The sequence below is a fragment of the Cervus elaphus genome, chromosome 23 (genome assembly GCF_910594005.1).
Source record: "Cervus elaphus chromosome 23, mCerEla1.1, whole genome shotgun sequence".
Classification (NCBI taxonomy): Eukaryota; Metazoa; Chordata; class Mammalia; order Artiodactyla; family Cervidae; genus Cervus; species Cervus elaphus.
Genome location: NC_057837.1, coordinates 35,483,400 through 35,509,816, shown reverse-complemented (window position 1 = coordinate 35,509,816; position 26,417 = coordinate 35,483,400). Strand labels below are relative to the sequence as shown.

General features: G+C 37.9%; 1 protein-coding gene across 2 annotated transcripts; it reads left to right on the top strand.

Moving 5' to 3' along the window:
- LOC122681487 (mitochondrial poly(A) polymerase) lies at nt 1-26,045 on the top strand. 2 transcript variants are annotated; one of them, XM_043883640.1, is made up of 9 exons: nt 1-187; nt 4,711-4,883; nt 5,417-5,650; nt 7,298-7,522; nt 13,950-14,161; nt 16,361-16,587; nt 23,378-23,470; nt 23,551-23,624; nt 25,292-26,045. In XM_043883640.1, the coding sequence occupies exons 1-9, from the start codon at nt 34-36 to the stop codon at nt 25,592-25,594; spliced, it is 1,695 nt and encodes a 564-aa protein (XP_043739575.1). In that variant the 5' UTR covers nt 1-33; the 3' UTR covers nt 25,595-26,045. The 2 variants fall into 2 exon arrangements, with proteins under 2 accessions (XP_043739575.1, XP_043739576.1); XM_043883641.1 differs by lacking the exon at nt 1-187 and adding an exon at nt 234-497.
- Nucleotides 26,046-26,417: the final 372 nt, after the last annotated feature.

Sequence of the window (26,417 nt, the reverse complement as noted above, 5' to 3'; positions counted from 1 at the left end):
CGCCCCTTAGTTCGTGCTGCTGCCTCTTTGACAATGGCGGCTCGCGGCGTCGGGCTGTTGACCCGTTTGTCCCTGCGCGCTCAGAGAAGCCAAGTCCAGTGCCCTCTTCGCAGGCTTCTCAGTTGCCCAGGAACGGTGGCCGCAGACCTCAGGAGGGAAGAGCAGTCCTCGGGGAGCGCGGAGACAGGTGTGGTGCCGGGGCTGTAGCCGCGATCTGCCTCGGGCCAGGGCAGAAGGAAGAGTCTGGAGTCGCGGGCGGGCGCTTGACCTGTGGAAGCGGCCGGGGAGCCTTTGGCCATCGGAGAGGCCATGTCCCGACCTCGTCTGACCGCGCTCGGGGTATCTAGAGCCGCCGCCGTGGCTCGTGGTAGTAGCGGGGTTTGTGACATTTCTGCCTTCGGGGACTCCGTGTCCAGCAATGAAGTCGTTCAAGGCTCGTTTGCAGGCCAGGAACACAATTTGCCAGTGTTTGACAGTTTGGCGAAACATTGTTGCCGGTAATGGTAGTGCTTCCACAGTTCCTTTTTCGGTAGCTTCCTCGCTCACAAACGTAACTGATTTTGATGCTCACAGGTTTCTGACGGAGGCCGAGCGAAGCCTTGATGAATGAGTAACTGGGATCCCTGGTCCTCCAGTGGAGGCTCTGCCTCTAAAGTTACTGCCTTTTGCTTTATTCTTCTGGCCATTTTGAACAAAATCAGCTTGGTAACAGATCTGCAGGGGCTGGAACAGGCAGGAGTTTTAAGTTTATGTGTTGGTGTGTTCAGAAGTCTGGCCACCCCTCTTGAGACCTAAGAGATGCCTGTATGCTATTTACAATTCTTAAAGCAATCTAGCAGGAGTTGTATCATTGTTTCCATTTTAGAGATGTAGACAGAGGCCCAAGGTGCTGAGTGGTTTGCAGCTGAGTTGATTTATACCTCGAGTCCCGCTGTTAAACATAATGTGTTGATTTTACCATTTCTTGGAGCTGTAGTTTTAAGGTATGAAATTATTTCTGGGAACAGCTCTTAAAAAGGCTAAACAAGGAAAGTGTTTTTCCTTAAAATAAATGATAGGGTTGCTGTCCTCATCAGACTGAGAGACTCGTTGACAGTGAGTGGGAAATATTACTTCATATGAAAGTTCATTGAAATGTTGATTGCATTGTGTGTAGTAGAAACTGCTTCTGTTAGAAACTCTTTAAGTGACTGGAAATTTGAGTAAGGCTTCTGCCAAAGAAGCTATTATAATTTAACATGACTATAGTGGCTTAATTTTAGAGTATTTTCATATGCTTTTTGAGATACAGAACTATGTGAACTCAGTTTGGAAGGAATTATTACTCCATTTTATAGATGTAGAAACAAGTTAGTCCAAGTGGCGAGTAAGTGGTTCAAGCTTACTCAGCTATTCAGTAGCAAAGGTAAGAATAAACCCTTCTGATTCCAAAGCTTCATTTAGTAGAACTTTTTTGTTTTCTTTAGGAAATGTGTTTCATTTTGTATCATTAGGGTAATATAACTGGCTAAATATTTAGAGATTCTTGTGAGGCATAATAAGTAACAAAATCCTCATTTGAATTGCTTTCCTATTTTTAAAGAGAAGAAGGTGATTACTCTATGTAATTTTATAATTAGAAGAAAATTGAGAAATACCCTGTTGAGTTATTCACTCAGTGTGAGAACTCATTGCCAAAGTTTTGCTAGTTACATTTTCTAGTAACAAGGAACACACTGTTTCATAAGTCAGTCAGTTCACTTTTGATGAGGCTCCGATGGCTGGAAAATATTTATAATGAGCTAAAGCTACTAATTTCCCATTTCCCTGTTGGTCTTGGTTTTGACATAGCTTTCATGTGAGAAATGGAAAGAACCCTGATTTAAGAACAAGAATTTGTATTGTTCAGGACTCTGGGTGCAGATGACAGCAACTAACTCAAATTAAAGGGAGGATACACCAACCATGGAACCAAACTCCAGAAGGAGACGTGACTGCTTTAAGGTCACCTGGATGGGTGTGATGAGAGTGAGTTATTTCCGCCCCTGTTGTTTGGCGGCCTCCTTATCTCAGGTTCTTCTTCTACAGGAGTTGTTCATGGTAGGTGGGGAGGAATGGCCCCTAGTAGCTTGCAACTTTGTCCAATGGGAGAATAATCTTTTGCCTGAATTTGAAAGATCCTAAGAAAGAGTTTTTGATCATCACCCGAACCCCACCCCACCACCCTCACCTACTGGACCAAGAGGAGCTGTTTCAAATCATTTGAGAGTCCTGGCCCGCCTAGTGGGACATGGGCACATGTATGGGAAGACAGCTATTGACAGCCGCCCCCTACAACCTCACAGACAGGGTTGTGTGTTACCAGAACAGGGGACATGTGTCAGGCAACCAAGGAGCAGCTAAACTCTGCAGGAGGCTACCCAGCTTGTTAGATGTTTGATTTGTTTTTTCATCATTAATGATACTTACCCTGTCTATCTGAAAAGGTTATTAGGAGATTCAGAAGAGAATGTTTTTGTGAAAACTGGAAAGTGCTGCACCAGTGGAAGGATAGCTGTCGTGTTCACATTGGTTTGTTTCCAGGTTGTAAATCTCTACTTTCTTTGCAGTGCTTCTCTACCAGAGTTTTAGACCTTTTATTACTTCTTTCCAGATGCTCTCTGGTTAATCAGCATCCTTCAGATCCCTCTGTCTGGAGGAGAGCATGTACTCCACGTGTGGCCTGACCAGTGAATAGTGAAAAAGTGCCAGTACCCCTCGAACTTGGATTTTATATCTGTATCTATCTTCTCCCCATTCTCACCCCAGAAGCTGATACATTCCCTTGGCTTATATTGAACTTTCATCAAATCACATTTTTGTTCTTCTTTTATACATCTACGGCTAGCTGATCCCTCCCCTCCTCCCACCCTGCCCCACCCCCGTTGTGTGCTTGTATGTTTATGTTGTTTTTTATTCTAAATGAAGGGCAATATTCTCTGTGTTTTTGCTTATCAGATTGTTATCACGACCACTGCAAATTTGAATGTCTTAAAATATTAGCACTTACTACTTTTTCCTTCCAACTTTGTGTTCTTTGTACATTTGACAGCCTTTTTACAAGGTAATGAACTTATATTACCTGAACTTCCTGACCCCTCTTTCATGACTTTGTTCTGTCTACATCATTCGTACTTTCTGTTGTTCAAGGCCAGAGCTGTTAGTCCTGTAGACTCTGCCTTCCCCCCTCACCTCCTGTCTTCTCAAGCATGTTTCTCTATCATTCATCAAACTTCTCGAGCTCCTTCTCAAATTCAGTTTCTGTTTCTCCTCAGTAGTCCACCTGCAGGCAAATACTGACAAGTGCAAAGACAGTGTATACTGATGACATTGCAGTGTTGCTTGTGATAGTGAGAAAGGTAAACCATCTCAATATTTATCATAGAGGATTAATTAAATTACCATAAATATCCAAGAATACTTATGCAATTATTTTTTTCGCAATTATTTTTAAAATGAGGTAAATATATATCTACTGATGTGAAAAGATATGACAGTGTATTAAATATTTAAAAGCATATTACAGAACAGAATATACAGTACATTTTCAGTAATTTCAGTTGTGTGAAAAATGTTTATCTCTGGAGAGGTACAGATGTATATGTTTATATATGCCTTGCAAATATCTGGAAAAGTATCACACTTAATACTTGGGTATTAGAACTGGAGGAGCATTTATACATTTACTCTATGAAATTTTGCAGTTTAATTTTACTTTTACAATTAGCAGTTGAACATCAGTGTAGACTCAGTAAATAGCAGCAACAAGAAGATGGAGGTGGTAATTACAACTGGAAGAGTGGATGAGAAAAACTTGGACCATTAAAAAAAGGAAATAGGGACCAGGTGGAAAGGCTGTCAGTAGACTGAGGTCATCCCTGTCCTCAGGAGGGAAGACAGGTTCTCTTCTGTGTTGTTAAAATAAATACAACACTGTGACTGACATTCTTCCAGAGATGTTGAAGTGAGGTATTACAGAGTGGAGGCGATTCTGCCAAGAAGAGTCAGAAGTCTCCACAGACCCGAGCACAATTTGCAGGATGAATGGGAGTTTGTGAGACAGAAAATGAGGAGGTGGGCATTGCAGCCGGAGAGAAGAGTCTGTGAAAAGTTCATAGTGTGTGTGATGATGTTGTGTGAAGAGCACTGTAGGTAAGCAGTGTGGAGAAGGAGGAGGTGGCGGAAGTTGAGGTGGATGAGAAGGGGCCAAGGTGCTGGGAGCTTCATACTCAGGCCATGGAGCTTAGACCGGACTGGAAACACAGCAAGAAGTCAAAGAATAAGGCTTTCTTAAAAAGATTATTTTATAAAGAGGACTTTGGCACCTTTGTTTCATTGCACTCAGGCTTGTAAGAATTTCATTTAGATTTTGAAATGTTACAGCTTATATAGACTTACTATGTGTGTATTTATAAAAGTGGTTTTACTTTGAAAATTTTGTGGAACAGTTCCTTTTTAGCACTGTTCATTGAATGTAGTCAATCAAAACAGTGGACAGTTTAATGGTAATCACAAGGGAATGGTAATAGAAAGATTGAGAGGAGCACAACTTCACTTTGATAAAGGAGGAGAAGAAATAAGATGAGGTTAGGATAAAGTTGACTGTAGTCAAGTGTACAGTCTTTATATACCTTATCAAGAGATGCTTTAAATTTTACGTGTGTGTTGGTAATGTCTTTGTCTCATTCATAGACTCTGAAGACAGGACTCCAAAAAAGAGATTCTCTGAGGTGCAAAACGAGAGACGAGAGCAGGCTCAGCGGACCGTGTTGATCCACTGCCCAAACAAAATCGATGAGAAAAAGTTTCTCAAGTTCTTAGCCCAGCACGGACCTATTAACAGCCACTTCTTCTATGAAAGTTTTGTAAGTGTTTGAGAAACAGTCTGACTTAACAGTCATATATATTTTTTTAAGTTATCTTTTGCTCTGTTGCCTCTGCAGTATGGTAAAGTTATATTTTCTGTTGATATCCTATAGCTTTCTTTATCTTTAATGAGGTTTTTTTTCTTTATCTTTTTCTTTAATGATTTTTTTTTAATATGAGAAGTCCTTATAGGGGTATTACAGAATTATAAGCAGAATTATAACTGAATCATAATTTGACTACTTTAAATCATTCCATTATCTTAGGCACTGGAGCCAGTGGGAGATCTTTTTTTACCTTTTGATTTTCTGTGTCAGCATTATTTTCAGCTTCACATACCATTTTATAGTGTTCCTTTTATTATTCTGCTTATAATGGTTTAAAACCATTGCTTGTGTGCATACCATTGTAGATTTTAATAATGAACATTTTTCATGTTGTGATAGTTGCTTTGAAATATGAACTAAAACACTTAGTTTAAAAATATTAATAGTATTTAGGAATGTGTTCTATTCTTATGTTTTTGATCTAGGGTCTTTACGCTGTTATAGAATTTTGTCAGAAGGAAAGTGTAACTTCATTGCAGAATATAACTCGGACTCCAAGCCTGGGCCCAGAGGCTGCAATTCCATTCAAGTCACGTTACTTCAATTTAAAATTGAGAAATTCATCAAACCAGACTTCTGAACTGTCAAGTATTCAATGTAGTAACCAGTCTTCTCCTTCAAGCAAGAAGCTTTATCAGTTACTTTGTTGTGCAGAAAGTGTAAGTTTTTAGGTATACTTCCCCAACTTGATATATGTGTGTTTGACTTGTTTTGCACATTTTAAGTTTTTATTATTAAATATTCAAATTACAGAGCATACTGACCAAGTGAAAAGTAAAACCAATCCTTCTCCACTCCTTACCTGGTGCACCATTTGTAATCATAAGTAATCACATTCTTCCAAAGTTTTGGGCCTTTGGATTATTCTAGTTTTCTTTCTCTTGTCAACATGACATATAATTGTATATGATATTCTTTTTGTAAACTAAAAGATCTTATTTCTGTTTTTTTGTCTTTTTTTCTGCTCTAAGGTTTGTAGTTGTTGGTCAGTCGCTCAGTTGTATCTGACTGTGACGCCATAGACTGCAGCACGCCAGGTTTCCCTGTCCTATACCATCTCCCAGAGTTTGCTCAAACTCATGTCCATCGAGTTGGTGATACCACCATCTCATCCTCTGTCACCCCCTTCTCCTCTTGGCTTCAGTCTTTCCCAGCATCAGGGTCTTTTCCAATGAGTTGGCTCTTCGCATCAGGTGACTAAAGTATTGGCGCTTCAGCTTCAGCCTCAGTCCTTCCAGTGAATATTCAGGACTGATTTCCTTTAGGATTGACTGGTTTGATCTCCTTACTGTCCAAGGGACTCTCCAGAGTCTTCTCGAACACCACAGTTCGAAAGCATCAATTCTTCGGCACTCAGCCTTCTTTATGGTTCAACTCTCACATCTGTACATGACTACTGGAAAAACCGTAGCTGTAACTATACGGACCTTTGTTGGCCAAATAATGTCTCTGCTTTTTAATATGCTGTCTAGGTTGGTCATAGCCTTTTTTCCAAGAAGAAAGTGTCTTTTAATTTCATGGCTGCGGTCACCATCTGCAGTGATTTTGGAGCCCAAGAAAATAAAGTCTGTCACTGTTCCCATTGTTTCCCCTTTTATTTGCCATGAAGCTATGGGACCAGATGCCATGATGTTTATGTTAGTTTTGATTTTTCTTACAGGCTTGTCAAAGGTTTAGCTAGTTCTTTTCAAGAATATCTTTATGGTTTTATTTATCAAAGTATACTATTTGGGGGTATTGATTTTTCTAATTTTAAAAACTTCTAAGCTTTTATATTTCCTCTACTTTGTGGGCCTTTAAGGCTGTGGTTTTTATTTTAAATATGAATATTTAAGCTCCAGCAGGCACCTTCATGGTATGATCATTTTAACACCAGTCTCCTAGGGAACATACAGGATTGTTGTTCTAAGGAACTGGGGGATCATGGGCCTTCATTCCTGAAACTGCTGCTTTCTAGTGTTCCTTGCCTTTAACACTGGCTCTCCTCTCCCCTGCAACGTCCTTTAAATGTCCAGCTTTGTGCTGGTTTCTACCTCCTCTACTAGAGCACTTTACATTTTCCTGAAGCAATACTTTATACTCAGTGCCTAAGAAAAGTAGTAGTTTTAATTCTAGCCAACTTTTATTTTGCTGGTATCCTTCCTCATTCTTCAGTACAAAGGGCATTTTTAATAAGGCTCAATGTAAAAAGATTGTGTATTTTTAAAGTCGTTCTCCTAAGCCATCAAATATCTGAAATAAAATGACCATTATGCAACATGACCTGAACATTTTCTGTATTTTGTTGTTTTGTTTTGGCCAGCTAGGTAGATGATCAGCTGAACACTCTGTTGAGGGAATTCCAGCTCACAGAGGAGAACACCAGGCTCCGGTATCTCACCTGCTCTCTCATTGAAGACGTAGCGGCTGCGTACTTTCCGGACTGTGCAGTCAGACCCTTTGGCTCCTCAGTGAATAGTTTCGGGAAACTAGGATGTGATTTGGACATGTTTTTGGATCTAGATGAAATTGGAAAATTTACTGCTCAAAAGGTAACTGCATTTCTTTAAATCACAAAGTTAAAATTATTAGAAGAAATAAAGGAAATCTTTGGACTTAATAAGATTATAACTTGATTTCTAAGCTTAAGAGGCAGTGTGGTAACAGAATAAAGTCTACTTGATATTGCTTCTTTGGAATTGTAAAATCTTCTTTGCATTGGTCTAATATGTGAGCATTTTTTTGTGAATATCTTAAACATGTAATAGAATGATTGTTCCCCTCGGGGGTTGAGAAACTTTTTGGGTAGATCAAGGTTACTTACTGTGTTTTTCAGATTATGTGTATATTAACTAATCATTTTGTCTGTATAACCTAGTTACTGAAATACTTTTTACATCTCATGTTATTTGCTTCCATTCATTTCTCAGAATTCTTCTGATTTTTACAGTATTCAAAGACTATGTTAGCTACATTTCAGTGTATGATTATTATGCCTTTTTATTGGGTTGTTCATGTATCATTGTTATGTCCATCATCTCTATAAATGCCTTTTCTTTGAATTCTTTTTTGTTTATTAAGATGGCCATTTGTTATCTGTTTCAGAAACCTTCTTCTGTATCACTATTTTCAGCTTTCACATTTTTGTTCAGTTGCTAAGTCATGTCTGACTCTTTTGAGACCCTATGGGCTGCAGTATGCCAGGCTTCCCTGTCCTTCACTCTCCCCTGGAGCTTGTTCACACCCATGTCCATGGAGTCAGTGATCCATCCAACCATCTCATCGTCTGTTGCCCCTTCTCCTCCTGCCCTCAATCTTTCCCAGCATCAGGGTCTTTTCCAATGAGAAGCTATGGTTTTTCCAGTAGTCATGTATGGATGTGAGAGTTGGACTATAAAGAAAGCTGAGCACCAAAGAATTGATGGTTTTGAACTGTGGTGTGGAGAAGACTCTTGAGAGTCCCTTAGACTGCAAGGAGATCCAACCAGTCCATCTAAAGGAAATCAGTCCTGAATATTCATTGGAAGGACCGATACTGAAGCTGAAACTCCAATACTTCAGTCACCTGATGCGAAGAACTGACTCATTGGAGTGATTTTGAAGCCCAAGAAAAGAAAATCTGTCACTGTTTCCACTTTTTACCCATCTATTTGCCATCAAGTGATGGGGCAGGATGCCATGATCTTAGTTTTTTGAATGTTGAGTTTTAAGTCAGCTTTTTCAGTCTTTCATCCTCATCAAGAGGCTCTTTCTGAGATTGTTGATATTTCTCTCAGCAACATAACATATGTTGTTATATTTTGGGTATAAATAGCAAATCACTGAATTTTATGCTTTTACTCCTATCTTTGAGTATTTTTATTTATTATTACTGGTACAATTTGATTTTATTTCTACTATTTAATTTTTTATTTCCCATTTTCTATGCTTTTCCTTTGCTTTTTCTTCCTTTCCTCCTCCTGTTGAATTCTTTCTTTATTCTGTCCTTTCATCTCTTACTTTCTTTCCACTTACAGTTTAGAGATTTTATATCCCATTTATGGTTTATTAACATGCATGTCTGACAGAGTGAAGTTAATCAGTGTGTCTGGTATCATCCCAAACAATATAATAGGGGCTTTAATTACAACTTTGATTTGGAAAAACTTCTGTGTTTTTGTACAATCTTAGATTTCTATGACGGTTCTTTCCTATGTATTTCAAACTAATGATCTCTGTGTGACTATCCAGTTGAATCTTCAAACTTAACATTTTGAAAACAAAAGTTTATCTTCATTTCCTTGTTAATATTCGTAAGTTCTTATGAAAGTTCTTATTTATGTGTCACATGTTTATTAGTGGCATTTTAGCTTTCCTGATATTTGCTGTCACCTAAGCAAAGAAATCTAAGCTAATCTTTTAGGCCTGCCTCTTCATTTACATCCTCAAAGCTGCAGTCACAGGGTCCCTTATAAATTCTCAGTTAAATGATTATAACAACATCTTGCTTTCCACGTATTCCTCGCCTCATGCCTTGGTATTCTAGCCCTCAGGTTCTGCTGAAGTTACCTTAAAACACAGATCATCCACAAACTTAGAACTGTTCTTTTTAACATAGAATTGAAATGATCTGTTTCATAATTCATTTTAGTGATAATTTCTCATTCTGTATCTTCACACACCCAGTTATTCAGTCACATCATTTAATTACCTAACTGTAAGGCACTTTTATGATGTGGGTAACAACTAAACAATTGTTATATCTCTCCAGTGAGGAGTGCTGTTTCCTTCCATTCCTGACCGCCATTCCTAAGCGTCTTGCAAGGCCTAGTTCTGATTCCACCTTCTTAAAACCATACTTGATTTTTTTTTCTCTGCTTCAGTCAAAATTAATCACTCCTTTTTTGCAGTGTCTTGCTCATCTTTCTGTCTCCAGATTCCTCCTGGGTTACATTTAGTTAGTGGTTGATCTGTGTCTCTCACTGTATCATAAACGTGGGCAGAACACGGACCATTTCTGTTCATTTCCTCATCCCATACAGTGCCTATATGCTCGGTGTATAATTACAGAGTCAAAACTGGCCAAGGAATATAAAACATATCACAGTGAAACGGATCAGTCTTATTAAGACTAACATGCTTTTAATACTTGAAGTTGTATTAAATTCCTGGCAGGGACACTTAAGTTATATTAGGTTATTTTTATATTAAATAATTAACATGGCTAACAATATGTTGTGATGGTGAAAGCTTGGGCTCAGGAGCCACACTGCAGATTAATAATTCTTCTACTTACAGCTGTGTGACAATGGATAGGTTATTTACCTTCTCTGTGCCTTGATTTTCTTAGCTGTAAAACTGGATTGGTGCTATAGAACCAACTCATAGAATGTTTGAGAGGATTGGGAGACAGTAAGAAACAGTTTTTTTCTGTTGGAAGGAGACGAAGGAGTTGGAAACTTAGTTGGATGTTAGATTTCTGGACTAGAGAGCTATTTAGAAAAAAAGTATTTTAAAAGACAGTGGTCCAGTCTCACTAAACCATTTGACATAATTTTGTATGTAGGTTTAACTTAAACAGTGTTGTTATATACTTATATTCTGAAATATGTGCTTGTATAAGATTGTAATAGCTTTGCTAATAGAAACATTTTAGAAATACAATGAAAAACAGGAGCGTTTTTTAATTTTAATTTTTAAATAAATAAAAATAAATTAACAACAACAACACAAAAAGCAGGACTACTTTTAAGTCTGTCTTCCATACGAGCAGCTTCTTTGATTGCTGTATGCCGTTATGGACCTCTCCTTCCTCTTGGTGCTCTGTGTCTTGGTATCCCACCTTGGTTTGTAATTCTTGGGACTTGTTTTATTCTTCAGCCTGAGTTGAGGACAGTTAGGAAGAGATTATAACTAAATCTATATATATGTCTTAGCTTCAGTCTACTGTATCCTTTTAAAAATGGCTGCAGAATAGTCTATTGAATGAATGTACCATAATTTATTTCATAACCAGTCCTTTTTTGTTAGTTAGGGAGCAGTATCTTTTTTCCTGCTTTATTGCCAACTATAGTAGGTAATATTCTTCGGTTGTGCGTAACAGAAACCAATCCAGAGCAGCTTAAACAAACGGAAGAAGTAGAGGAAGCATCCTAGAACTCAGGAGTCAGGAATCAGGAGTGTGGGTGAGTCCTAGGAAAAGACTAGAACTAAGGTATAAATGACCAACAATCCACGAAGGGTCTGTTTCTCTCCATGTTTTGCTTTGTTTAATATCTTCCACCCCTTCACTCTCCTTTCCCCACCCCACTTTGATTTTCTTTACATTTCCATCCTGGTGGTATAGCATGTGCCTGCCCCGAATTTTCTTAGTTCTATTGCAGCCACGTGGGAGCCTCTGACCCTCAGTTGCAGTTCCTGGTGGAAACACTGGGTGGTGATGGGGAGCCTCCGTGGTGCTTCTGTCCGCAACCCTGTCTGGTCCGCGTGCTTTGTCAGGGCATTGATCCTTTCAGGAGGAATGAGTTCTTGAAGAGGGGTGGGTTGAAGGTAGAGGGCTTTAAGCTAGATAGAGTTTTTAGAAGGTATCTACCACACAAATAGTGCTGCAGTGAGCGAACAGCTTTGTAAATCTGCTCATTTGTATTAGCATTCCTTTGGGGTGATTTCCTAGGATTTTAGTAACTAATCAAAATCTTACATATTCAGAGTTTTGCTGTTTCAATATTGAAGTTGTCCCAAAAGTATGTCCCAGTTTACACTCCTCTTGTCAGGATAGGTGTGTTTCTCCTCACCCACCAAAGCTGGTCCTGTCAGCCTTTTTGTTTTTGCCAGACTGATAATCAAAAAAAACTCATTGCTATTTTAATTTCTTCTTAGTTTCTGGAAAACAAGAGCATCTTTTATGATGTTTCTTGCTCAGTTTTATTTCTTCTGTTAATTTCTTATTCAAATGTTTTTGGCCATTTGTAGAATTACGCTCTGTGCAAACCCTTCATAAATTAGGGACATGATCCCTTTATATGACATGTATTATTGTCTTCATTTGTCTTCTATCTAGTAATAAATATGCTTGACCTTAAGATGGTTTTCATTTTTATTCATTCATATTCTTTTGTGTGTTCTGGAATTTTGTGTCATGCTTAGAGAATCCTTTACTCTATGATTGTATAAACATTCTGCCATTGTATTCTGGTATTTTATTGATTAAAACCTTTTTTATTGAAGTTTATGCTCCATGTTGAATTTACTTTGGTTTTGGACTAGCCTAGTTTCTTTTTTTGATGGCCACTTATTCTTTCAATAGCATTTCTGCAGTAATTTGCAGAGTTCATTTTATTAACTATTAAATGCCTATAGTTACATCTAGTTATATTGTCTGTTTCCTTCTGTTGATCTGCTGTTCTCATGCATGTACTTCCTGTTATAACTACTGTGGGTTTGCAGATCTTATGAAAGTGGAAAGGCTGACTTGGGAAGGGCATGTATATGTTCACAGAGTCTGTGGTTCTACATGTAGTATTACATAAGTCAATTATAAAAAGCCAATGATCTTTCAAGGTAGTATTTTATACTCTAGAGAATCAAAAGACAACTGAAGATTTTTTTTAATGTTTTTATTGAAGTATAAGTTGATTTACAGTGTCGTGTTCATTCTGGCACACAGCAAAGTGATTCAATTATATTGTGTCTATTCTTTTGCATGTTCTTTTCCATTATGATTTATCACAGGGTAGTTAATATAGTTATCTGTGCTATACAGTAGGACCTTGTTGTTCATTTTATATATAGCAGTTTGTATGTGCTAATTCTAAACTGCTAATTTATCCCTTCCCTATCCCCATGCCCTTTAGTACCATAAGTTTGTTTTCTATGTCTGTGAGTCTGTTTCTGTTTTATAAATAAGTGTATTTGTATCATTTTAAATTCCACATATAAGTGGTGTCATATATTTGTTGTTCTCCTTCTGACTTCATGGTAATCTTTGGTCCATTTATGTTGTGTACATAGCATTATTTCGTTCTTTTTTATGGCTGAGTACTATTCGTGTGTGTGTGTGTGTGTGTGTGTGTGTGTGTGTGTGTGTGTGTGTGTGTGTGACTGTATATCCCATCATCTTTATCCATTCATCTGTCAGTGGACATTTAGGTTGCTGCTATGTCTCATCTGCTGTAAATAGTGCTGCCATGAGCATTGGGGTGCATGTATCTTTTCAGATTTTTCTCCAGATAAATGCTCAAGAGATGGAGTTTTGGATCATATGGTAGCTCTATTTTTGTTTTTTAAAAGAACCTCTATATTGTTTTCCATAGTGGCTTCACCAATTTGCATTTCCACGAAGAGTGTAGGAGGGTTCCCTTTTCACCCTCTCCAGCATTTATTATTTGTAGACTTTTTAATGATGGTTGTTCTGACTGGTGTGAGGTGATATTTAATTGTTTTTTAATTTTTAATTGAAGGATAATTGCTTTACAATATTGGTTTCTGCCATACATCAACATGAATCAGCCATAGATATACATATGTCCCCTCCCTCTTGGACCTCCCTCCCACCTAATTTTAGCTTTGATTTACATTTCTCTAGTAATTAGTGATGTTGAGCATCTTTTCATATGCCTATTGGCCATCTGTGTGTCTTCTTTGGAGAAATGTCTATTTAAGTCTTATATGCACTTTTTGATTGGGTCTTTTTTTGTTTGTTTCTGTTTTTGTCATTGAGTTGTATGAGCCATTTGTATGTATTGGCCCTTGTCCAGTCGAACTGTTTACAAATATTTTCTCCTAGTCTGTTGATTGTCTTTTCATTTTGACAATTGAGGATTTTTGGTCTGCTTTTGGCTGTGATTGCATGGAGAATTTTTTGCGTCTGTATGGTTATTAATTTTTTGTTTTGTGTGTGTGTGTTTTGACCAGAAATGACTTAGAGCATCCTTTTAGAAAAGTTTCAGAAGTTCCTTTTTATTAAAAAAGCTCCTATTTGCTAATGTTTTTATTATTCAGACCTCAGGAAATTTTCTGATGGAATTTCAAGTGAAAAACGTTCCTTCAGAAAGAGTTGCGACTCAGAAGATCCTGTCTGTGATAGGAGAGTGCTTAGACCAGTTTGGCCCAGGCTGCGTGGGAGTACAGAAAATACTGAATGCCCGCTGTCCCCTTGTCAGGTTCTCACACCAGGCCTCTGGATTTCAGTGTGATTTGACTACTAACAACAGGTATGGTCTCTTACTATCTTAAATGAATGTTACAAGGTATTAGCATAGTTTTTCTTGTGCAGAAACAGTGATTTTTGACTCTTGGATATGCTTTACTAGTAATTTTTTTTAAACGTGAAAACTTGAAAAGTAGGAAGTACTTTCTCTTATACTATATATATCTATTGGGAGTTTTTTTTTGGTGTTCTTAATAAAATGTTAAGATACTGTGTTAAAATGTTAACATACCTAACAAACATCTTCTGAGAACTGTGTTTCATTGTTCCTATTTATGTAGCCTGATAACAACTCAAAAGTTCCTGAGTATCTAGCCTTCTAGTTTACTTAGAAAGTAAAGTGGCATCTTGAGTTTGTCCTCGGAATTGCCTCCAGATATAGTCAACTTTGTGTCAAACAGATGGTGGACTGAGCAGCCTAATAAGACTGCATAGTTTTCTTCAGCATGTTTTCATTTTATTATCAACCTGTTTGCTTAAAAAAGGGGGGGTAATGAGAGTGACAAGTTCTTTTATGCTCTGATAACTTTTCTTTGGTTCTCAGTAGGGAAAACTTCTCAGCTGCGACGTTTGTTTCTTTATACTCTAGTATGCTCATTGCATGCATTCATCTCCCTGTACTGTTTGTTAAATAATCATAACTAAAAATAGATTCAGAAAATCCAGTCTAGAGCAGTTTTGAATAAACTCAAGTGTTCACTAACAAGTCAGTGCTAAGTACTTCTGAATTTCTCTCAAGTGGCTCATAGAGTAAAAATAAATAAAAACACATACTATACTTTCTATCATTACTATATTTTCTTTATAGTATGTAAGTCAAATAAAATGACTTTTATCTTTGTAGTAGTGTTATTTTCATTGTCTTGTTGCCATAGTTTTTAAAAATTTATTTAATATGCATCAGACTTTTTATACTTGCATATTTCTTTATACTTGCATGTTTTTTTTATATCAGATACCTTGTACTGTGTGTTTTTTTAAGCTATTTATTTTTCAGCTTAATTTAGCTTCATTTACATAGCTAAAACATTTAATCACCATGAATTTCTAATCTGCCATTTCCTCTCCTTTCCTTAAACTCAGAAAGTGCCACCCATGATGGTACTTCGTAGGCAGTTTGGAGTTGATACTGTGAAATAACATGTGCCCTCTCTTGGGTCTTTGAGAAATTATAAGACATGTCTTGATCATTAGGAACTTAATTTTAAAATATTTCTTATAACTCTTTGCATTATAACATATGACTAGAAGACTTAGAAAATAGGCTCTGAAGACTGATTTCTTAATACATATTTAATCTTCCTGAGTTGTGGTTTTTATAAATAGTATACTTAAGTAATTTTGGCTGAATTTTAAAAGACTTATATTTTCTTGATAAAATAAGTATAGTATTTCCCTTGTCTGTGGAAGGACTAGATAATCTCCTTTTCCCATTCTGAAGTGTCCTGATTTGGATGGTAAAGTATAAGGGTAGGTCACCTATAATCAATCCATAACAAGATCAAATTGTTTTCAAAATTCAGTTATCAGGAAATCTTTGTCATATTTTTCTTCCTGTGGCGAGTGCAAATCCTACAAATGACTTCATTTCCCTTCCAGCTTCATCTGATAGGAAGATCAGAAACATCATGCAGCACCGTTTTAATTACTCTGCAGAACCGTTGGATTGGAATGCCTATAGCCCAGATAGATTCTGATTCTGACTTTGTTCATTCTTTCTCTGTCTCCTCTGCATGTATCCTCAGTGCCCCCTAAAACACTAGAAAAGCTGTGGGTACAACAAATAAACACAGGAATTAATGATGACTCAAAACAGAAAAGGACTAGTTAATCTACATGTGCAACTAAAGTATGAAGTCTCTTACTTACAGACTTGCCTGTGTCTTTATTGATAGTTAATGAATAGCACTTAGGTATTATTTCACTTATTACATCATGTTTAGGAACTTTGATTTAAAATTTTTAAGTTTGATAACTGCATTGTGGTTGTCAGTATTTAGAAGAATGTTTTAATGGTAATGAAAGGTTACCATTCATATTAAATGTTATATTGCAGATACATAATGCATTTGATGATCTGCTCTTATTGTTCTGAATATGTTTAGATAGAGGAAGATAGATATGTGCCCAGGTTTGTGTTTTGTTCTACTCTGGGATCATAATTTGGGGGGTTGAAAATTTCTGTTATTTTTTTCTTTCAAAGGATTGCCTTGAAAAGTTCTGAACTGCTTTACATGTATGGTGCCCTGGACTCGCGGGTTAGAGCCTTGGTGTTCAGTGTCCGATGCTGGGCTCGAGCACATTCGTTAACGAGTAGTATTCCTGGTGCTTGGATTACAAATTTCTCCCTCACCATGATGGTCATCTTTTTTCTCCAGAGGAGGTCACCTCCTGTTCTTCCAACACTAGACTACCTAAAAACCCTTGCAGGTGAGACGCAAAGCATCTGTTTTCTCTCTAACCGTTTGAATGGATAGCATTACCATGTGTTATCAAAGCCATGTGTGTGTTTGTTTATTGTTCAGTTGCTCAGTCAGGTAACTCTTTGCAGCCCCATGGACTGCAGCATACCAGGCCTCCCTGTCCTTCACTATGTACTGGAGTTTGCTCAAACTCATGTCCATTGAATTGATGATGCCATCCAACCATCTCATCCTGTCTCCTCCTTCTCCTCCTGCCTTCAGTCTTTCTCAGCATCAGGGTCTTTTCCAGTGAGTCGGCTCTTTGCATCAAGTGGCCAAAGTATTGGAGCTTCAGCATCAGTCCTTCCAATGAATATTCAGGGTTGACTTCTGTTAGGATTGATCTCCTTGCTGTCCAAGGGACTCTCCAGAGTCTTCTCTAGCACCACAGTTCGAAAGTATCAGTTTTTGGATACTCTGTTTAAGGGTCATGTATTTTCAAAGTGTTGTGCCTCTATTAATAAAATCTGAAAGCTGTTAATTTTCTTAATGTCCACCAGGGGTCATGAGAGCTGATGATTTGTGAAGCTGAAGCCTTTAAAATTTTTCAAGCGCTCTGTCTTGCTATGTCAGTTGGCAACATTGTTTACCATCTCCTGAGCCAGTTGGAGCCTCTGCTGGCTTGACCAAGTTTGGAATGACCTTGGAGAAAAATATATCCCAGATGCAGCTTCTGATTGGAGCCCAGCTTACAAATGGCTTTCCAAGTTTGAAGCTATTTCCAGATTTCTCTTAGAAATGCCAAAAACCGTTTCATGGTGTTTCAAGGTCCTAAATTTTTTTTTTGGTTGAAAGTTTATAGGCAATTTTAAGTGAATGGTTTTAGAATTAGTATACTATTTAATTTGTGTTTTAAATAAATTGAAATTTTGATAGGCTGCTGGAGGAGATACTAAAGTATTACAGTCTTAAATTATGAAAGGAAGATAATTCAGGGATTTACTCAGAAAATGTATATGCACTCCATCTTCTGCCCCTCCTATATATTGCTGCCAGATAATTCTTTTAAAGTACACTCCTAAAGTGGCCCTGTTTAAAGGGATTTTAAAAGGATTTTTTTCCCTAGAGAATAAACCCCAGGCAGTTGGCTTAGCTTTGTATTATATAGGATGTTCACCTGTAACTATTTTTCCAGCCTCTTCTCCCACTGTTTCTCTTCATGTATTCCCACATTTCAGCCAATAACATGTTCATAACATTTCCTCTTAGCTCCTTTTTTTTACGATATTTGTTTTTCATCCTGGAACATGCCTTTTCTTATCTATAAATTCTTTTAAGTTCACTTCCGTGACACTTCTCTTATTATTCAAATTAGAAGTAATCTCTTCTTTCCTGCAAACACTAAGTGTTGGTACCACTTGAAAGTAAGCTTTAAAAAAGCTCTGTGTGGTAGGTTATGGAAAGTAGGAAATTTAGAGGGAGGTAGAGCTGTGGGCCTGTATCTCACCTTTGAGGTCCATGCCTGTGTTCATCTCCTCATTCGGTGTCATTCATTCACTCTGGATCTATTGGCTACAAACTATGTTTCAGGTGTGGTTTTTGGTGCAGTGGTTTATATAGACAGTGTTCTCAGGCAACGCTTAAATCTAGTAAAGAGATAAGATGCACACAAACAGAAAACCTGGGTAGATCTCACCTGTTAGCAGCCTGGAAAGATCACTTCCTGTTCAGTCCTGCTGTATGCGCTGATGCTTAAGACTACTTTCCTAGAAACTATTTGGGGAAGTATCATGGATTTTGGAGTTCAGAAGCAAAGAAAGAATAGAAACTGAAAAAAGGAGGCTGCTTTGAAGCAGATTTATGTTGGCGACACACCATCACACCTTGGTGGTTCTCTTCCACCCCTGCCGCTGTCAGGCCCTTCACATCCCTGCCTGGGGACATTTGCACAGCTTTTCCCTTCCCACTGCTCTGTTCTTAACTAACAGTGATTTTCAGAAATTCACATCTAATTGTAGTATTCACTCTCCTGAAATCCTTTCAGTAATTTCCTATTATCTTTTAAAATTTCCACTAATTGTTTTAGAAAAAGAATATGATTTGTGAACAAATTTAAAATGACATGTTCAGTTTTTATTCCAAATCTATTTTAAGCCAAACATAAGTTTATTCACATTCTATGGCATCAAAACATTCCTTTGATAGGAATTCTTTTATTTTCTACTTAAAAATACCAAGTTGGTTGTTTAACATTTTTCATGCTCATTCTTAAACATGGTCAGAGAAATCAGGCCATTTCAGTTGCTTTTTTCCACATAGCAAATTATAGGTGTAAATTACTAATAAATGTAAAAGTGAACTTGATATAATTGTTGCTACTTTTTGATCATTGATCTTTGAACTTCTAGTGAAATCTTGAACTTGCTATGGAATACTTTTTCATAGGTAAATGTGTGTATGAAGGATGTGGTAAAGATAATTTAGAAGAATGTATCTAAATTTTTTTTTCTACTCATTTATGTATTCTTCAAAATCCATGCTTTTTATACTTTCTGATTTTAACCAGGGGTCCCAGACTGATGTATCTTCAACAGTATATGGCTAAGAATAAAAACAGTGTTAAACTGTGAAATCATCGCCATCGTGGGAACTCTGTGGTTCATGAGCTGAGGGTCTTGAGTCTTGGCACAGTCTTGAGTCTTGGCACAGTCTTGAGTCTTGGCACAGTCTTCGTAACTGTGCCTCTCGTTTGATATTCAGATAGAGCCTATCAATTTGTATTGTTTCAAAAAGAAGAAAGTAAAAGAGTAAGCTTGCTTGATTGCCTGCTAGTTTATTAGTAGAAGGCAGTGTCAGTTTGTGGAACACCTGTCAGCACTTCTAGGACTTTGTCATCCACTGTTTGAAATCTGGAAGTTGAAGTCCAGACCTTCTAGCCTTGCGTTTAGGGTCCCTCACGACCTTTGTCTTCCTCCTCTTCTTGTACCTTCTCTCCTCTTTGCAGCTCAGGAGCTGCAGTTCTCCACGCTCTGCACAGATCCTAGAGCCTCTGCACTTCTGCATATCTTGTGCCTTCGCCTGCAGTGGCTTCTTCTCCTGCCTTCTCTTTTTACCCGGAGAAACCCATCCCGATCAAGCCAGGGAAGAGAAAAGGCAAACCCAGTCCAGAATCTGACTTGTTAAGTCTTTCCTGGCTTCCTCTCTCCTCCCTTCCTTCTAGGAAGTGGTGCCCTGTTGCCTTCCAAACACCTGGAACACACCTGTATTATGACAACTATTAGATTGTTGTTCTTTGATCTGGCTGCCTTGACCAAGTGTTTCTAGGTCAGGCTGTCTGCTTTGTCTCTGCATTTTCCACTCCTGGCTTAGAGGAGTTCAGTAAATAGATTCAGATGATTGGTTGAATATTTTAAAGTTGAAGGCTGTTTGTACTGAGCACGATGGCAGCTTTCATATTTTGATTATTCTTGAAGTTTTGTTTCTTCATGTTCTCTTACAGTCTCTACTACTTTCCCCCATGTGTCTCTTTTATTTTCTTGTGTTTTCTGTCTTGTTTTGGCTTTGGTCCCTTTGTAATATTTACTTCTGTGCTTAATGCTTTTAATCCAGCATCTTCCTCTCATAATCAGTCATTTGATTAGAGTTCTTTTGTTTAGGACTCCTGTTTTTCTTTCCTATGATGAATTAAAGGTTTCAAGAAGAAATAAATGGGTGGTACTTTCAGCAAGTTTGATGCAGAGACCCCAACATAGAAGAGAGCTTTAGTTGCTCATTCTCCATGACCCAGTGACAATTCATTGAGTTCCAGGCACTTGGCTGAATTTTTTTTTGCATCATCTAAGTTTCCTATGTTAGAACATGCTCTTTCAGTCTTTTTTTCTGGAAGAGAAGGCCTGGCTTCTAACATGCTGAAACTTTGGCGTTTATTACACCATTTATTGTGTTTAGAACAGTTTTCCCACCCTCAAACGTGTCTTGCATCTCCCAGTATAGAGATTCTTCCTTGTACTGTCTCCAGGATAAACCTGACATTTTCTGTCAGGAAGAGACCTGGGGGTCTCACTGCTCTAAGCATCAGGCATCCAGGCTGGGTCCTTCTGGTCAGATCTGGCACTTCAGCTGCCAAGCTGTTGGGGGCTCTGCCTGAATGTCTGGTTTCTTCTTGGCTTTCTTTACTGCTAGTTTAGGACCCAGTGTTCTCAGATCTCTCTCAGTCATTGCTGCTTGTCCATCAGTTCTTCAACGTAAAATTTTTGGTTGCTCTTGTCTTTCCTATTCTCCATCTTTAAGATTTTATGTCATTTTACTCTCATTTCAGTAATGCTTTGGGGTGAAGGTAGATGCTGAGTTTATATCACCATCTTTACCCCAGAGCATGTGCTCTGAAACAACATGTAGGTGCCACCCAGAGGGGCTGAGTGTCACTGGCATGTGTGGCCTGGTGGGAGGGGTAATAGGACTTGACCTTGTCTCTAGATCACCAGTGTTTCATACAATACTTTTAAGAAGTAATTTCCATAGAAATGAGCAGAGAGAAATAGGGTGTCATAGGAGCTTCCCAGGTGGCTGGGCGATAAGGAATCCACCTGCCAGTGCAGAAGATGTCCCTGATTTGGGGAGATCCCCTAGGGTAGGAAAGGGCAGCCCTCTCCAGTGTTCTTCCTGGGAAATCCCATGGACAGAGGAGCATGGTGGGCTACAGTCCGTGGGGTCGCAAAGAGTTGGACATGACAGACGACTGAGCATGCACACATACAGCAGGGTGTCATATGTTTGAATAGGTTGAGAATGATTTCTCTACGGCAGCATGGTTCAGTAGAGCTTCCTGTCATCACGTTGTCCATTTGGCAGCCACTTGTTACCTGTGGCTAGTTTAGTGCAGTTGCTCAGTCATGTCCGACTCTTTGCGACCCCATGAATCGCAGCACGCCAGGCCTCCCTGTCTATCACCAACTCCCGGAGTTTACCCAAACTCATGTCCATCGACTCAGTGATGCCATCCAGCCATCTCATCCTCAGTCATCCCCTTCTCCTCCTACCCCCAATCCTTACCAGCATCAGGGTCTTTTCCAATGAGTCCACTCTTCGCATGAGGTGGCCAAAGTATTGAAGTTTCAGCTTCAGTAGGCACTGGAAATATAACCATATATTAGTGTGACTAAGGAACTGAATTTTTTAATGGCTTTCATTTGTATATTAGCTCAATAGCAGAAAAACAGGAGCGAGAGTAAAAAGGGAGAAGACTTAACAGCTGAGTTGTTTCCTGGGTTTGAATGCCTTAGGGGTTTTGAAAAAACAAAACTGGCCCTGTCTTAAATCAGGGGATCGTTTTTTTCCTTCAAGTTTTACTACTTTCTGTTAAAAACTTTTTCTGGTGAAGACCAACAGTTATAGACACAGTCTGTTTTTCATCACTGTACATTCCTAGAAGTATTCAGTACTTTAATGCAGATATACTTTAATGTGGATTTACTTTTTTGTTGGAAATATATTCCTGGAAAAAAGAAAAATAAGACATAGCAGCTAAAAGAGCATCAGTATATATGACTGGCCTGCTGATAATTTGAAATAATAAGGCATGTGCCTGGGTCCCAGGAAAAATAAATCTAAATGGACCTGTATATAAATTCTTTAGTTGTATAACAGTGCACATAAAATTTGCTGTTAAAATGAGTAACGATTAGTTTTAGAATATAGAATCAGTTGTAGAGTCTGGAATGATTTTTGAGTACTTAAGTCAGTAACCAGGGTTTTAACCAAAAAAAACCCAAAACCACACCAAAAAAAGGGAGGCAGTAGTTTGAAGAAACCTTGTTTTATCTCTTTCTGAATTTCTCTCTGGCTATTATAATCATTCAAAGTCAAATATCAGCAACCATTCAGATTCTTGGTTATGTGCTTGCTGTATGCTGGACACTGTTGTTGTGGACTGGCCAGTAGGAAGAGGGAAGGTCATCACTGCCTTGGACTGGGCAGTGGTCTCTCTAGTCCCAGACTGGGGTCATGGAGTGGATAGCATGCTTGCAGCCACTGTGTGGTCAGGTGCTTGCTGATGGAGCGTGGGACAAAAGGCTGGGCGCCCCCTTCCGGTTAGGAAAGGAGAAAGCCCTTTCAGTGGCGGTTGATTAGACTTCTAAGAGTGGGAGTTTGTTTGCCTGCATGTTGTACAGTGGAAGGTGGATTAGAATGGATGAAGGATTTCATGGTGGGTGTATATTTATCCGTAACTAGGGAAACGATTCCCTCTAAAGATGTAAATACTGTTAGGAAAGGTGAATTGTGTGAGTCTACTGTGCTGTTAAATGAGTCATACTGAATCCCAGTCACTGCAGAGGCCTGCCTCTTTGAAATTACCAGAAGTTTTTCAGAACTCTTAGAACATCCAGTTTGTATGTGTCTTGGATGAGTTGTTGAAAGTAAATGCACAAAAGGATAATAAGACTGAAAATGGAGATCTAAATTAAATATAATTGATCAAAGATAGTACCAGGATTTAAGTGGGTGAAAGATGGGAACGGTCTACATTTTCATTTATTATTAGAAAACTGATGACCTCAGAGGATAGATTACGAATCATTGAGTGTTGATGGACAGTCTGTTCACCAAAGTTCATGTAAGGTTAATTTTACTGTAGCATAATTGCTCTCAAATCCTTTTTAATGGAGTTTTAATCCTACTATTTATACTGTATATAAAAAACTCTGACCAAGAATAGGACATGTTAATCTATAGCTTTGATTTGTGTGATTATAAATTTCTGAAGTAGGGAATATCTTTGAAACAGAATGTGAAATATTTTCCATTTCTGTTTATTTAAGATGCAGAAGATAAGTGTATAATAGAAGGCTACAACTGTACATTTGTTCGTGACTTGAATAGAATTAAACCTTCAGGAAACACAGAAACACTAGGTAGGTGTTTTCCTTTTTCTTGTTCCTTTTTAGACTGAAATAGACTTTCTTATTATCTTCCTTGTTTTATTTTCTTACAGAATTACTACTGAAAGAATTTTTTGAGTATTTTGGAAATTTCGCATTCAATAAAAATTCCATTAATATTCGACAGGTAAGTACTATTTAATGTTTCGTTATTAGGTATATGGTCTTCTACTGTACTAATATTTAATGAGTGTAGTTTTCAAAGCATTCTAACAAATGTCATTGCATGTCAACTCTATGATGATAGAGAGTAATAAAAAAATTGACACCTAGTGGAGCTACATGACTTGGGCTGAGATATCATCTAGTAGACCAATTCTTTTCAGCATCTGTCTTTGTCAGTTTGCCGTGATATCTTTGTCATCACCTACTACTAAGACTGTATCCTTCAAAATATGGAATATATTCTAAAAAGCTTTTTAGAAAGCATAATTTCATATACACTTCTCTTTAAACCAGATTGAGTTTCTTTGGAAGAAATGGAATACCTAGTCCCAAAGATAGATTTTAATAATTCCCTCAGTTTGAGCCCTTAGGGTTTAATTTACTTAGGCAAGTGAATTTATGATTTTGGTTCATCTGAGTAGGTGGAATGACAGACATTTTCCATAAAAGAAGAGCCATCAGAGCAAACTCCAAGCAGAATCTGTTTACAAGTGGAGGATACGTGAGATGGCCTCCAGGTTTATTCTGTTTAGCATGTGGATATTTGGTTACAGCCCGTGTAAGACTAGCTTTATAAAACACATACTCAGATATTCTTTTTTGTTGTTTTTTCAACTCTCCTTTTTTCATCCTTTCCTGACCCTTATCCTGTTCATGGAGACCTTGCTTAAAAAAGAAAAAAAGAGAGGAAAAGTGTGGGATAGAGAGGGTAAGAGACACAGAGCTCTGGAATGCAGTCTAAAAGAAAAAGGTCATAGAACACAGGAAGTGCTTTCCCCTATATATACCGTCACTACTCAGGGCTCAGAGATAATGATAGGGCAGGACCCCTGCTGGACAGTGGCTTGAGAGGCATTAGGGAATTAACAGGGGCTGCTCACATTGGAGACTCCTGACTTGGTTTTGTAGTATTTATGTATGTGATATCATTTGAAAGAGGAAAAGATTATATAGATTAGTGGATCACTGATGTTCATGAGTCAGCTCTGGCTTTTCTTTTTAATTCTATGAGATATCTCACCTGGCAGAGCCTTATTTAAGTCGAATCTTTAGCAATGTATATAGGAAGCTTTTAATGTTTTAAAATACGTAATGAATAATCCTTTGTTCCTTCCCTTCCTTTCTCATTTCATACTTGTGAAACATTAATTATTATATTTAATTTAAGGCTTCTAACTCTGTGTGCTTCTATTTTGTGTGTGATAGGTATGTTTTTAGGAAGTCCCCAAAATAACTATCTTCTGCCATTTTTCTTTTCCGTATTTCTTTTCCTTCCCAGCTCTATTCTGTTAGATAAACGTTATGTTAAAAATACTTTTATTGGTTGACTTAGTCCAGATACCTCTCATCGGAGCAGTGACATCATCATCCATAGCTCATAAACCTAATTTATTTTTCTCTAAAGAGCACTCATAAAACTACAGTGGAAAAAGCCAGTCAGAAGTACACACACATACAGTAACACATAACATGCATACATACCGAGCTCCCTTGGGAAAGAGATCCTTTACTCTGTAAAGTTAGTGCTGGTGTTTTATGTGTTTTTGACATTTTATTAAACCAAACAGTTTTTATATCTGAGCCCTTAATATATTCATACATCTTTTTCTTCCTGGTAATGATCTACAGGGAAAGGAACAGAACAAACCAGAATCTTCTCCGCTGCACATTCAGAATCCTTTTGAAACTTCTCTCAACGTTAGCAAAAATGTAAGTCAAAGCCAACTGCAAAAATTTGTGGATCTGGCCAGAGAAAGTGCCTGGATTTTACATCAGGAAGGTAAAGACCGCCCTTCGCCATCAAGTAATCAGCCTTGGGGGTTGGCAGCCCTGCTGCTACCTTCTGTAGCAAATAATGTGTCTCTTTCCAAGAAGAAAAAGAAGCCTGCAAGTGAAAGAATTAAAAACTTGTTGGATTCCATAAAAAAGTAGTGGTGCAGAAAATTCCACAGCCACTAATGGGAGAAGAGCAATTAGCACTCAGGCATGATGGCTGTTTATTTGCTTTCAGAACTGGTTTTGTCCTGTAAGCTGGTTGCTGACTGCCTGGAAGAACCGTGCGAAGCCCTGGCAAGCCATTCTTCCATCCAGTGTCTCTCTTCTCATGATCTTCCTGTTGGGCCCTTTAAACTGGTCTGAGATTCTGCGATATGTTCAGTCTGAAAGCAGTGGCACCATATGAAAACGCTAGCCATAGGAACAGGTGAAAGAAGATTAGAATGTACTTCAGATAAAATATACAAAGCAGGTGGGAAAAATCAGTCTTAGAATCAAACCATTGTTGATATCCACATCAGTCTCTGGGTGTAAATCATTTAAAGGGACTTCTAGATATGTACATACGTAGGCAATGAATACAATAAAGTTGAGAAGTTTGATAGTACTCTTTCATTTTGTATTCTTCCAAATATTCTCTCACATATAAATAAAAACATATTGGTACTGATTTCCAAAAATGTTCGTATTTTTAAAAGAGATGAATGTAGACACTTCAGTTAGTACATTCTAGATATTCTAAGCTAAATAGATAAAAATATTGGTACTCTGTATTTAAAAATATTAATTAGTTTTTCTATCTTCAGAAATAAAATCCTTTTTCTACTAGTATGTGATATTCCAATATTCCTTCAGTGTTGTTTGAGAATTCCTTTCTTCCTGTGGGAAATAGATAATACTGAAATATAGTTTCCTTTATATTCCCTGTAGAGTGACTTTCAGTTTATGAAGCAAATAGTATAGTGTCGGAGAACACAGA